This window comes from Hydractinia symbiolongicarpus, chromosome 13, assembly GCF_029227915.1.
Source record: "Hydractinia symbiolongicarpus strain clone_291-10 chromosome 13, HSymV2.1, whole genome shotgun sequence".
Classification (NCBI taxonomy): domain Eukaryota; kingdom Metazoa; phylum Cnidaria; class Hydrozoa; order Anthoathecata; family Hydractiniidae; genus Hydractinia; species Hydractinia symbiolongicarpus.
Genome location: NC_079887.1, coordinates 24,226,570 through 24,239,481, shown reverse-complemented (window position 1 = coordinate 24,239,481; position 12,912 = coordinate 24,226,570). Strand labels below are relative to the sequence as shown.

General features: G+C 32.1%; 1 protein-coding gene across 2 annotated transcripts in view; it reads left to right on the top strand.

Moving 5' to 3' along the window:
• Positions 1-12,912, top strand: part of LOC130624307 (uncharacterized) — a 27,164-nt gene extending 14,252 nt beyond the window's left edge. For both annotated transcript variants that reach the window (XM_057439888.1, XM_057439887.1), the window contains exons 4-12: positions 135-291; positions 795-895; positions 1,320-1,367; positions 7,815-7,934; positions 8,878-8,933; positions 9,005-9,250; positions 9,391-9,503; positions 9,642-9,808; positions 12,611-12,912. In XM_057439888.1, the coding sequence (XP_057295871.1) occupies positions 135-291; positions 795-895; positions 1,320-1,367; positions 7,815-7,934; positions 8,878-8,933; positions 9,005-9,250; positions 9,391-9,503; positions 9,642-9,808; positions 12,611-12,805 (1,203 nt within the window). In that variant the 3' untranslated portion in view covers positions 12,806-12,912. The remainder of the gene's footprint in view (positions 1-134; positions 292-794; positions 896-1,319; positions 1,368-7,814; positions 7,935-8,877; positions 8,934-9,004; positions 9,251-9,390; positions 9,504-9,641; positions 9,809-12,610) is intronic.

Below are 12,912 nucleotides of genomic sequence, written 5' to 3'. Positions count from 1 at the left end.
CAAGCATGTAGGTTTCGATAATTTTTTTAAGAATAGCATTTTTTTTTTAAGTGTCAAAAACTCTCTTGTTGTTGCTCTTTTTTGTCTGTTAAAATGTATTGCCATTAAATGGAACTGTAATTTTTTTTGATTAGCCAATATTAAGTTGGTTGAGTAATCCAGCGTGCCATCCATCCACACATATCATGTTCCAGTTTTCATCACATATCATCTCCAACTTGTTGCTTAGTGAGGAGATCGCCATAAAACTCATCAACAATAATAACCTGATCAATACGTTGGATGTGGGATGTGAGTACTTCACTAAAGTTTGTCAGAAAAAAAAATTAAGAGAAGAAAAGGCTGACAAAAATTTGGAATATGTTGAGTTTGTTCCACCTTGTTTTTTGCTATTTCAAAACGTTTCAAAAATTAAAAAGCAGGGTTCAAGTTTTTGTAGGGGACAATTCGAAAATTTTGAATCTAAATAACCATTTTTTAAAAGCAATTTAAATTTGCAAATACCACTCTTTCAATTTTATTTATTTGCTTTATCCGATCTAACACTATGTCAGTCGCTCCATTTCGAACACTGACAAGAAGAATTGTTGCCATCCTATTAACACCCGTTTTCTGTGCTAGCATGAGTTATACAGGTTACATATGGCTGCCTCGCAATCTGATATGATCTAGTGTGAGATGTGGTTAAATGTTTTTGTCCAAATGTTCTCTAGTCACTCCAAGTCATGTCAAAGTCTACTTTATATTTTTTTACATTCACCATATACAATGTGTTTTTGTTTTTACATTTTTAGTGTATTCTGCTGGCTGGCACATTTCTCGTCAATTTCAAATGCTTGTACATGGTATTGCAAAACAGGGTGGTACAGTTCGAGAGAAATTGGCTGAAAACAAGGTATCTACCAACTACGGTATTTTGTACTCTTTTTTTGGATCTCATCGATATTGATTGATTTCTGAAATTCATAGCTCTGTTAATTAATACCATCAAACAGACATTTTCAACTTAAATTTCGATTTTAGCACCACTTATGCACACCTAATGAACTTGTTTAATCAAAAAAAAAAAAATAATGAAAATATGATCGAAATGCAAAAATTTAATAAATATCAGTAACTTAATGCTTGTAATCTAACATCCTGTCAGTGCGCTTGATCAACCTTCTGTAAGAATGAAGTCCTTTAAAAAAAATTTAAAACAAACCTGTAAAAAAAAAGTCAATCTACTTTTGTGATGCACTGCATGTAAAACTTTCCACATGCATTAAACTTATACCTATAATTATTTTTCTATATTTGTCCATATTTTTCGTTTTTAGGGTATTTTTGAAGCCTTGGTGTGTCAAATGTATTCAATAGACGAAGACGTAGGTTTTCTTCCATGTTTTTTTGTTTTTGGTTTTTAACCATGGCATAAGATATGCTGCGTACAGCAACCATTTGTGCACAGTTGATTCAATATGAAAACAATTATATATTTATTAGTTCGGCTCAACACTGCTTTTTTGAATAAACGCCCATCCTTTTTCTTGTCAATCTATCACAAATGAGATGTTCAATTGGATATTTTATATACCTCCAGGAAAGAAATTTTGCTATACTTTAGATTTGTGAATAGAAGAAAGTGCAAGTTAAATTTCACAAATTAAAAAAAAAATAAATATTTTCAGACTTTTACTTTTACACAGATCGGCGTTGAAAGTGGAAGCGTAAATTTTCGATTGCTGAACAGTGAATATTACTGCTGTGTTTATTGAAATAGTTAGATTTAGCTTCAAACAACACCCTCTTTAAGTACGAGTATGGATTAGTTTTAAGAAAAACAAAATAGTGAACAAAGATGGCGGTGAAGATATTAACATTAAAATTAGCTACATAATGTTTTTTTAAAACAACGCAGCATCTTTTAGCGACTGTTTAACAAAACCCTTACTCAAATTCATTACTAAGACATGTTTTCTTTCTAAAAATTGCAATAGAAACGTAATGCTTTAAATAATTATATAGGTTCTCTTGTTTATTTTTTACTTGTTAGTGTGATCGGGTGGTGAACATATTTTAAGGCGGGTTTACACAGTGGCAAATTAGCTGCAAAGTATCTTGATTTCCACGAGAGGCGAATTTGAAAAATTGAATAAAAGCTTTAAATATTTTCCAGATAAATATTTTTCACAACGTATGCTTTATGTATAAAATTCTAACATGTTTCAAGTAAGAGAAATTAAATATTCCACCAGGTCATCTGGTCAGTACTATCCACCATACAGAAAAACTAAGGCCAGTCAGTTTTCAACTTCATATCGTGGTCCATATAAAATTGATAGATTTGTACTTGACAATGAGCGATCCTTTAAATGTTTTCAAAACAAAGTAAAAACATTTATATTACACAGATTGAACAATGAAGTCTTATACTTTTAGATCTTTATTTATCTTTTGCCGGCATTTGTTATTTAGCATTTTTTACGTAGGTTATTTTAATTCTTTTTTTCATGCATATTTTTATACATAAGCGTCTTTATAGCAAGAGCATGATATGATATTTCAACAGGTTATCAATGATAAGACTAGTTATTTGTCTTCTGTGAGTTTCCTGGTTTACAAAGGTGTTTAGTTAGATAGCATTATTACACATTTTTAATCTTGTAACAATTAAATTTATTGAATTTAGTACTGTACTAACACTTTACTATTGTATATACCTTTGTTTACGAAAAATATCGTTCTATCTATAGGCGAACTGCGCGCATAGATAAAGTATTTTTATTATTGTGAGTTTGTTATAGCTGCAACGTCATCTTGCGATCAAATGCATTTTTAAGGGGGATTTTCACGAAGCGAATTGTGAATGGCGTATTCGGAGGCGAATTAGCTGCAAAATATCTTTTTGATTTCCACAAGAATAGGTAGAATTTATAATGTTGAATGTAAAAACTCTTGAGTTTAAAAAACTCAACAGTTATTTTAAATTCTTTTCGGTAATGAGAGTAGAAAAACTAACAAGTGTTGCTGATCGGGTGATTTTTTTTCGTTTACAACAAAAAAATTTCGCCGCTAAAAAGTAGAAACTTTTTCTACTTTTTGGCAAAAAATTTTTTTAAAATATCCCAAGTTCACGTCGGCAAGATTTTTTTTTAAATGACCTCGGTATTCGCTGTGTGAATTAGAAGGACTGCTTGTGCAATTGATTTACTAATTCTAAAATTTTGAATACTGAATTACAAACAGAAACAGAAAATAAAATTACTGCACTATTGTATATAAATCTACAGTATATAACTCGACTTTCCACAGGGCCAAAAAATCGATCAAGTTATAGAGTTCGTAGAAAATTAGCGAAATTTTTTCCTTCTTGATCTTATCCAGTTAGGATCTATGTACTCAATATTTTAGTTATGGATTGATGGTTGAGAGGGGCAGGAATCTTGTAAATATAGTCATGTTTTCTTTGTTAAAGTTTGTTTTTTAAAGTTAAAATCTCTTCGTCTACGTAATAATTTATTTCTCATCAAGTTAACTTAATTAAATCTGACGTAAATTAGACGTTTTTTCTGTAATGCGACGTTCTTTTAAGTTCTCACGACTTTTGATAAGTTTAACACCATTTACAAATGATGCAGTGTTGGAAATGAAGAGAGGAAATGCTTCAAGATAAAAAAAATATTCAATTTATGGATGTTTAGGAATAATGAAGGTTTAAATCTACAAAAGGTACTCGTCAATAATCATCGAAAGCTGACATTTGTCCAAAGTACCTCAGTCTGCTCAAAATTAATTTACTTTAGTTCTAGAGCGAAATTCCGTTTGTAGGTTCTTATAGTCAGATAAAAGTTCTTTAATATATTTCCGTTTTCACATGATTCGCATGAAAAAATGCCAAAATCCGATTTTTCGATTTTTGGGTAAAAACCGAGAAAACCAGGAAATCGGATTTATAATTCCTCTTCTTAAGTTGCGTTGTAAGTTTCAAGTTCTATGATAACTCTTTGGCATGAAGGATCTTAATAGGTAAATATATAAAGATTCAGTAAGTGTCTTAACCATGTAGCATAAGAAAAAAGAAGCGGGGCGGAATCCCCCGGGCCAAATGGGTTAAGAGTCTCGTCATGGCAAACGCAAGAAAAACAGAAATCTAGATTGACATTTTCACATTTCAAGATGGTAACTGTTTATATATACAATCTGAAACTGGGTAGTAAATTTTGTCGTTCATATGTGATGTCTCGTAACTTATTAATTCATCGAACTTTTCAGTGTCTTACGTAAACTTCAATAGAACTTTGCAGTGTCTTGCAAAGACTTTAATAGAACTTTGCAATGTCTTGCACACCAAAATAAAATAACGTCTTTTGCATGCAATCGCTTTTGACTATTCAAGTTCATTCTTTCTTTCTAATGCTTTATTATTAAGTTCAGTAAAAAGTTTGATAAATACTCGATATTTCCCATTCAGCACACAGATATTTCTCCTTTTGCCATGCGCACATTATTGTTTATTGATTTGTCAAAGGTTTTGTCGTGCACAAATGCCAACGACCAAGTGTAATGTCCTATGCACAAGAAAAAAACGAATTTTGAAAGTCTTGGCAGTCCTTTCACAACATTTTTGAACAATTTTTTTTCTTATAATCCAACTGAACAATTTACATTTTTTTATTTTAGGCTAGGTATTACTAATAATATATTCGACACCAATTTAAACTTTTCTGGCAATTGTAGGGTGTTAGCAACTTGGGCACTATTTGAAAAGTCGTGTTGCTTATAAAAACTACTCATGTATTCACTTACACCAGTATATACTTTAGTAATGCTACTCAGTTGTAACTGAATAGTGGATGTGCATGTTGATGTGCGGGTAGATAGTAGATGTACTGGTAGATAGTAGGTGTGCAGGTAGATGCGCATGTTGATGTGCAGGTAGATAGATGTGCTGGTAGATAGTAGATGTGCTGGTAGATAGTAGATGTGCAGGTAGATAGTAGATGTGCAGGTAGATGGTAGATGTGCTGGTAGATAGTAGATGTGCAGGTAGATGGTAGATGTGCTGGTAGATAGTAGATGTGCTGGTAGATAGTAGATGCGCTGGTAGATAGTAGATGTGCTGGTAGATAATAGATGTGCAGGTAGATGTGCAGGTACATGGTAGATGTGCAGGTATTAGTCTTTGAAAGTTCTTCTCGAAGTCATGATGGCATGACCGACCCAAACTTGGTTAAAAATCTAACAAAATTACAGTCATAAACAAAAAGATGATATTTATGAGATCAAGGGTTTTCAAAACTTATAGGAGAGGGGAATTTTTTTAAAAACAGGCTTGTCACAAAAAGGAATTTATCTCTAGTTATCTAATCAAAATAACTATCGTTTACAAGCTTGAATTATATTTTACTGTGTATTGAAACGGAACTAACCTACAAACAAATGGATCCTGTCAAAGAATAATTAATTGTCCAGTCGAAGCAGTCGGTTGAGTAAATGCTATCCGTTGTTAGCTTCTTTTTTGTCTGTGTTTACAAAAGTAAAGGTGCAACGTATGAAACACTCCTGCAATGTATATAAAAGAGTGCAGGGTATCTTGTTTACATTAATCAATAAGTGGAATTCTTGGTAGCTCATGAGATGAGAAATGCACATTCGTGATAGGTTGGTGTTCTTATTTTACATATGGAAAAGTTTCATTACAGCTCCTGGCGGGCTATATGACGGCTTTGTTGAAGCAGTAATTATCACACATAGCTTTATTCATTACGACTTCACTAAAAGATAAACAGAGTTTAAACTTATCGTCCAGCAAATTTGTTCTTTAAAGTCTTACTATTTGTTTTATAAGGGAGTTGATCGTATGCCTTTTTGTAGCTTAGCTGTGACTTTAGGCTAGTACGCACTAGGTGCAATATTCCGTGCCAATCAGAATAATAAACACTGATTGGCTATAAATCAATTAGAATGCTCTATTATAATATTTTGACGTAGGAAATATTACGCCTAGTGGAGATGGTGTCTTAATACAAAAACTGGTCCCGTGTTTATGTGAGGGTTGCCACGACTCCTCAAAACTCCTCAATCCCCTTAATTCTTCTCAGTTTTTAACAATCTGCTCAAATCTCCTCTAAAAGGGAATTTTTTAAACATAATGTTACAATAAAGCTTTTTTCACCACTTAAAAGCATAAGACTTTAGTTTTTAAAAATGCTATCATTTTTGATCAGATCCGAGTGAAAACTTTGATTGCGAAGGTAATCTCCAATAAAATTGTTGCAAAAGGGAAACGCGCTATTGTAGACGTGAAAACTCTATACAAAAGAAAAGAATAATGATGTTTTCCGTAAGAGAAAATTAGAACTAGGGTGAGGGATGGGGAGAGGAAAGGCTTTGTGCTCGGTCTGGAATTTTATAGATGAGAGCGTTTTTATAGATGTAGATGTCTACTCTGACGTTGTAGCGTTGACGTGTACGGTTCATAGCTGAAAGGAGATCATATAGAGTCCATAACTTTTAGCATCCAATTAGTGCACCATTTAGTGTTTTATTTGCTGAGTAACCTGTGACTTGTTTTGGTGATCCATTTAACTATCAATATCTTGCCGACCATTAAGGACGTGAAAATTTTTGTTTTGAATATAGATTTACCTTTTTTCCTTTCTACTTCTTTTGATAATGTAAGAGGGGTATAATGACGATATTTTGGACGTTAATAACGTGTTCGTTTGACGTGAAGTCGTTCTTTTTACAGAACGGAGACGCCACGTCAAACAAAGGTACGTTAATATTGAACATATTTTTTTGTTGTTTTTTTTTGTGATTTTTTTGCATTGCTGACGTTGTTTCTGTTTCTGAGTAAAAATGTCCGATATTTTATAGGTGGTAAATCTGGTATCAAGTAACAACTAAAAATCTGTTGTTGGGATAATGTTACCAGACACGCTAGGAGACAATGAAATGTAAACATTGTCGAGTATCTGACGAGATGTTTCCTTATTTTATGTACGTTTAACACAGACGCATTAAAAGACATTTAATTGACATTTAATGATTTCGTGATTTTTTTTGTCTACTGACTCTGCGCGCTCGTGAAATCGCGTTATCAACTCCGTTTTAAGCTTGTTTTGTATTCAAAGGAATTGGCCTTAGGAAGGCTGGAAAGAGACAGTGAATGTTGATTTAAGTTGTTGTATATACGTAGACAAGTATAAGGAATTATTTCCAAAAAAAGAAATGTTTTTTTGTCGCCGTTACATATGTACACACTTAGAAATTTATGCAGTTTTATTTTTTGAATCGGTACTGCCTTAGTGGTAGCTAAGCTTTTGAGTGATTAGAAATTTTGGCGTCGTGTGAAAGTCGTTTACGACTTGACGAATGGATTCGGACTAAAATGGCGTTTCATTTCTGCGAACGTTCAATTGTTCATTTGTAAACACTAAAGTTCTTACATAGACTTGCCGTTTTGTTGTTTTTATATACCAAAGCGTGACAGAATAGAGTTTAGTTGTTGAACAGACTGAAACTACGCAGTACGATTATTAAAAGTTACATTGCAAATGAGACGGATGCAATCTATTTGGTATTTGCTGAGTTGTTTTATTGTTATATTTTTGTGTGTTTGATGGAAAAAGGATCTCATTGTGTTTAGTCAACAAAAAAATAAAAGGTTTTGGTGAACTAGAATTTATGAATGAATTGTTTCGTCAAGATTGTCGTTACTTGTTTAACAGACCTGCAGCGTTGGGTCGTCGTGTATATTGGTTTTCATGATTTTGCATTTTACAATTTTCTATGCAATGGCTTTCAACTTATTTATATTTTTATACCAGGTGCAGCCAGCCCTCATTGCTCTGGTAGCGGAACTTGCTCAGGGCCGAAAGACAGCTACTGAATTACACAAGGCTGGGTGCACACCACAACTGTTAATTGACACAGGACATTTTTACGGCGTAAGGAGAATTATGTTTTATATTGAGTCGTTTTTTCGTATTTAGTTCATTTGAATTTGTTTTTGTGTTTCGGCGATTTTTATACATTATTTTTATTCACTATTATTTTTAATTTGTATGTTTATTATTTGTTATTTTTTTATATCGTTTTTTTTTAATTCTTTTAGTTTTTTGCTGTGTTTTTATTTATCTTTATTTTCTTATATTTTGGGTAACAGTTTTCAATTTTTAATATTTTTCAATTTTTGATTTTTTTTGTTTTCGCTATATTACTGTTTTTATTTTAGTTTATTTTATGTTTTTTTGTCTTAAAAATTGTTGTTTTATTCTTTTTCTTTTTCTTTTTTTGTTGTTATTGTTTGTTATTTTGTTATTTTGTTGTTTTTGTTGTTGTTTTTTGTTCTTTGCTTTTTTTATTTTGTTATTGTTGTTGTTTTTTATTGTTGTTGATGTTTTTTCGTTTTTGTTTATTTTTTTATTTTTTGTTTTATTTTGTTATTGTTGTTGTTGCTTTTTTGTTTGTTTATTTTTTGTTTTGTTATTGTTATTGTTTTTGATTCTTTATTGTTGTTGCTGTTTTCTTGTTTTGTTTTTGTTTATTTTTATTTTGATATTGTTTATTTTTATTATTTTTATTGTTTGTTATTGTTGTTGATGTTGTTCCTTATTGTTATTGCTGTTTTTTTGTTTTTGTGTTTGTTTTTGTTTATTTTTATTTTGTTTATTTTTATTTTTATTGTTTGTTATTGTTGTTGATGTTGTTTTTGTTTATTGTTTATTGCTGTTTTTTTATTTATTTATTTATTTTTGTCATTGTTAGAGTTTAATTATTTTATTGTTTTGATCGTTTAATTAATTTATTGTTTTTATTGTTTCTGCGCTATTGTTATTGATGTTGTTCCAGTTTTGTATCGTTTTTATCTTCCTTATTCGTCTCTTTTAGCATTCGTATAGAAGACAAATCGAGCGTGCTCGTTGTGGTTTTGTGAAGCATGTAAAGTTGGTAGCTACTTTTTTGATTTGCTGGATATAATGTTCAGTTTTATAAAGCGTTTATTGAATTTTTGTAGAAGTTGGCGCAAAGAGGAACGGTTAATTAGAAGCGAGCGCAATGAAGATAGCTTAACCATTCGTCATCAAGTTGAGAATTTAAAAAATAATGGTAACGATGAATTTAAAAAGCAAAAGTATGAGCGCGCTGTCGAGTTCTATACACAGGCGTTAAAGATTTGCCCTGTTCGTATTAAATGTCCTGATGGGGAGAATTGTCCGTCTTGGGATCCGAGAATGGGTGTCGGCAATGACGTTCACCATTGGTAGGTTATACGTGTTTGCTTTTTTTTTTAACTTTTTGGTGTACCTACTTTGTTCTAAACGCTAGCATTTAGAAGACCTTTTTCTTTATATTTTTTTCGTATGAGTTTAAATTCTTTGCATGTTTTTATTTTACCCACAGGTGGGTTCTTCCAGCTACCCTATTTGCAAACAGAGCTCAGTGTCATCTTCAAATGGGAAAATGGCAGGAGTGTATCCGTGATAGCACTAGATCCATTTGTTCCTGTTGGATACGTAAGTCAATCAACACCCATAGATCAAAGTTAGATTTACCATTCCCTCATGTTGTCGAGTACCGACGGAAGGTACTTGCATTTCGCCATGTTGGTTTCTGTGTTGGGTTTTAGTTTACATTTAGTTTGATTCGTTTAGCCTGTGACGAGGGTGGACCCACCCGAAGTAGTATCTTCTTAAAGGCTGTCTACAGGAGAGCGCGTGCTTGGTATGAGATGGAAGACTACTTAAAAGCGCTCAATGACATATCGTGCTGTCATGAGTTGGAACCAAATGATCAAATGTTTACTGATATGTATAAGGAGGTAATAGCGTTCCCGTACACTCGCCCAGAACACCCTTTAGAAATTGCTAGCCGTATTTGTGTTTTAGTGTTTTTAATTTTGTTATCCAGGTTTTTGTTTGTTGTTTCTTGCTGTTGTTGTTGTTGTTGTTTCTTGCTGTTGTTGTTGTTTTTTGTTGTTGTTGTTGTTGTTGTTGTTGTGTTTTGTTGTTTCCCCATTGTTGCTTTTGCTGTTTTCGTTGTTTTTGTTGTTGTTGTTTTTGCTGTTGAAATTACGTGTTTTTGGCAGGGGATGAAAGGACCTTGGAATTTTTTACCTTAAGTAAATAAAGCAGTTGCTGATGACAATGTCAGGTAATGTAATAAAAAGAAATCAGCGTCTCTGTATTCATTAGTCACCTGATTAATTGGTTTGAGTTTTTCTATTTATTTTTGTTTTTAAGTGTTTACTATTAGATGGGATTGTTTTTCATTGAGTCCCTAAATATTGCATGTGAAATATCTTTCATGTTGTATTTAGAATGTGTGTCATTATTAAATGTTAATGCTAGAGAAAATAAACATGTTGATTGTTGAGACGGTGAATCGGCAGACAGTGAATAAATGTCGACTGTGCTATTGAGTACTCACAAAATGTGACAAGAACATAGTCAATTTTGTTGCCAACATTGTAATAGACAAATTACTGCCTTTCGCCTGTCAAATACAAGGTGGCGCCCTGGTCTTTAAGTAAATGGAAATTTCAATGTAGCGATATCTCCAGTTACAGAAACTCATTGTTTTTGTCTTTGAGAAAATGTCTGCCGTGAAGAAATTAAGGAAATGCAGGAAGAATGTGGACCTGCCAAAAAAAAGTGTGACGGAATTCATAAATATTGCCTTGTCAGCTGTTCTAAGAGGTTAGATGAAATGTAAAGATGCGAACTTAAATTTAATTTTTCTGTGGTTTTTAAAAACTAGCGATAAAATCTCTAATAATTCCATTCCTTATTTTTTTACAAGAAAGAGAAATGTGAAAAATAAAATGAAAAAAAATAAAACAAAGAATAAAAAGTAAAAACAAAAAATAAAAAAGTAAAACAAAAAAATGAAACAAGATAATAAAAAAGTAACAAAAAAATGAAAAAAGCAAAATAAAAAGTAACTCGATTTTTCTCATACGTGATAAAATTTGGTAAAAAAATGCCGATGAGAAATGTAGAATCGAGTCTGTTCACTCGATACAACTAACCGCAGTTAGGAAAAGTTCATGAGCAACATGAACAGAGCAAACTAACATCGAGAAGATAAGGGTGGACGTAAAAAATATACTATTTCGTTTTCATAACTTAAAGGATTTTAGTAATTTTGAAAATTATGTATTCCACTGAATACGTCAATTGTTAGTATTGCGGGACTTGATTTTTCGTTCGGAAAAAAGCTTATTGAGAAACTATATATTTTCGAAAGAATTTTTTCTTGATAGCTTTTTTTCCGTATTGGGTTTTGATTTTTTAAATGATGGCTATATTGAGAGTATTTCCTAATCTTACAAAAAGAACTTGTCATTTCATGGTGAAACATTTTATTTTTTAAAAAAATGCGGATCTAAAAAAATAAAGGTGGGAATATTTAAGCAGTGTTTTATTTTCTAGCGCGTACCTCTCTTTTTGTATATTTTAGTCTTGCAGTCAAAATACTTTATTGGGATCTAAGCGTGATAATAAAATAGCGGATATCTTTTTTTTCTTTCTGGTTTTGTATTTTCAACGTTTTATTTTTCGCGAATATCAGCACAAACAAAATAGAATATAGCTGTATCAAATTTTTTAGCGTGGATAGGCGTAAAAAATAATTTATGCAAAGGTTTTATTTTCGTGTTTGGGGCAAAAAAAAGCATTTTTCACAGGATTTTTTGCGGATTTTCAGAAATAAAGCGAACATTCTACTCTGCCATTAATGTGTGTATTTATTTTTGTTAATATCGGAGGAACTAGTCACCCAGAACAATTTTTATCAATATGTTCGTGACATATCGCGAAAAATTGCAATATCGTGACTAAACGAAAATAAACAAACAAATAAAAAAAAAAGAAAGGGAATCCAAATATTTCGCGGGTGGGAAAAAATGTCATGCTCGCTGCGCTAGTTGTGGAGTTAAGGTTAATATGTCAAGGCCTTTCAATGACCAATATGGATGTGTTAGAGTTTTTTTTTACTGCAGTTTTTTTTTTGTACATTGGTGAAATATTTCTTTAGGGAAAAGTTTTACACCTCATGTTAAATCTAGATGGGAAGAAATTTTCGCGGACTTAATGTCGTGTCGATGCTGCATGTGCACAGTTGTTTGCTCAATATTTTAATCCAAACTTGTTAATGTGTTGTTAGCGATCGTGATCCCACTCTACTATTCATCAATCAGCTGACAAATAAAATTAAACAAGTTGTCTCCATATTCCAGATTCTGTTTCCAATAAAATGAAAGTTTGTTTGTCTGGTAAATAAGCATCTGCCCTTACTGCTTAAGTATACCAATGGAAGATATTTTTAACTCTAAAAAATATTAAGTCAGAATGACTTGAATCTTAGATATCTGATTAGTTTTTTCAAAACCTTTCTTATTTGAAGCTATTTTCAATTCACCGATTGAGTTTTTGTGACATAAAATTTAACTACATATATCTTTATTATTTACTTAATAAGTTGGTCAGCATAATTTAGTTTGTTGCAGTTGAATACTATTTTAATCTCCCTTTATTGTCGACTTTCTTTTACCGGTAAGGCATTGCGCAAACCCAGTACACAAGTAACTGTTCTTAAATTAGGTTCTTATCCCTGTGTTTAGTGCCTTTTGCTGTATCGCAAGTACTACAGACGAGAGCTTGTCCGTCATTGTGGAAACTGCGGTGCTGGGGAAGGTATTCAACTACGAAGATGTGCCGGCTGTTGTGAGGTGTACTGCTCAAAAAAATGTCAAACGACTGATTGGACTGCCGGTCATAAAGAGCTGTGCGCGAAATTCTCGACAGCTGAAGAATGATTCTTGCTGGAAATTTTCTTCATATTTTTGTATTTTTTCATTTTTTTCATTTTTTTTTGTATCTTTATGTAATTTCTTTTAACCGCGGAATATATTATCACGTGTTA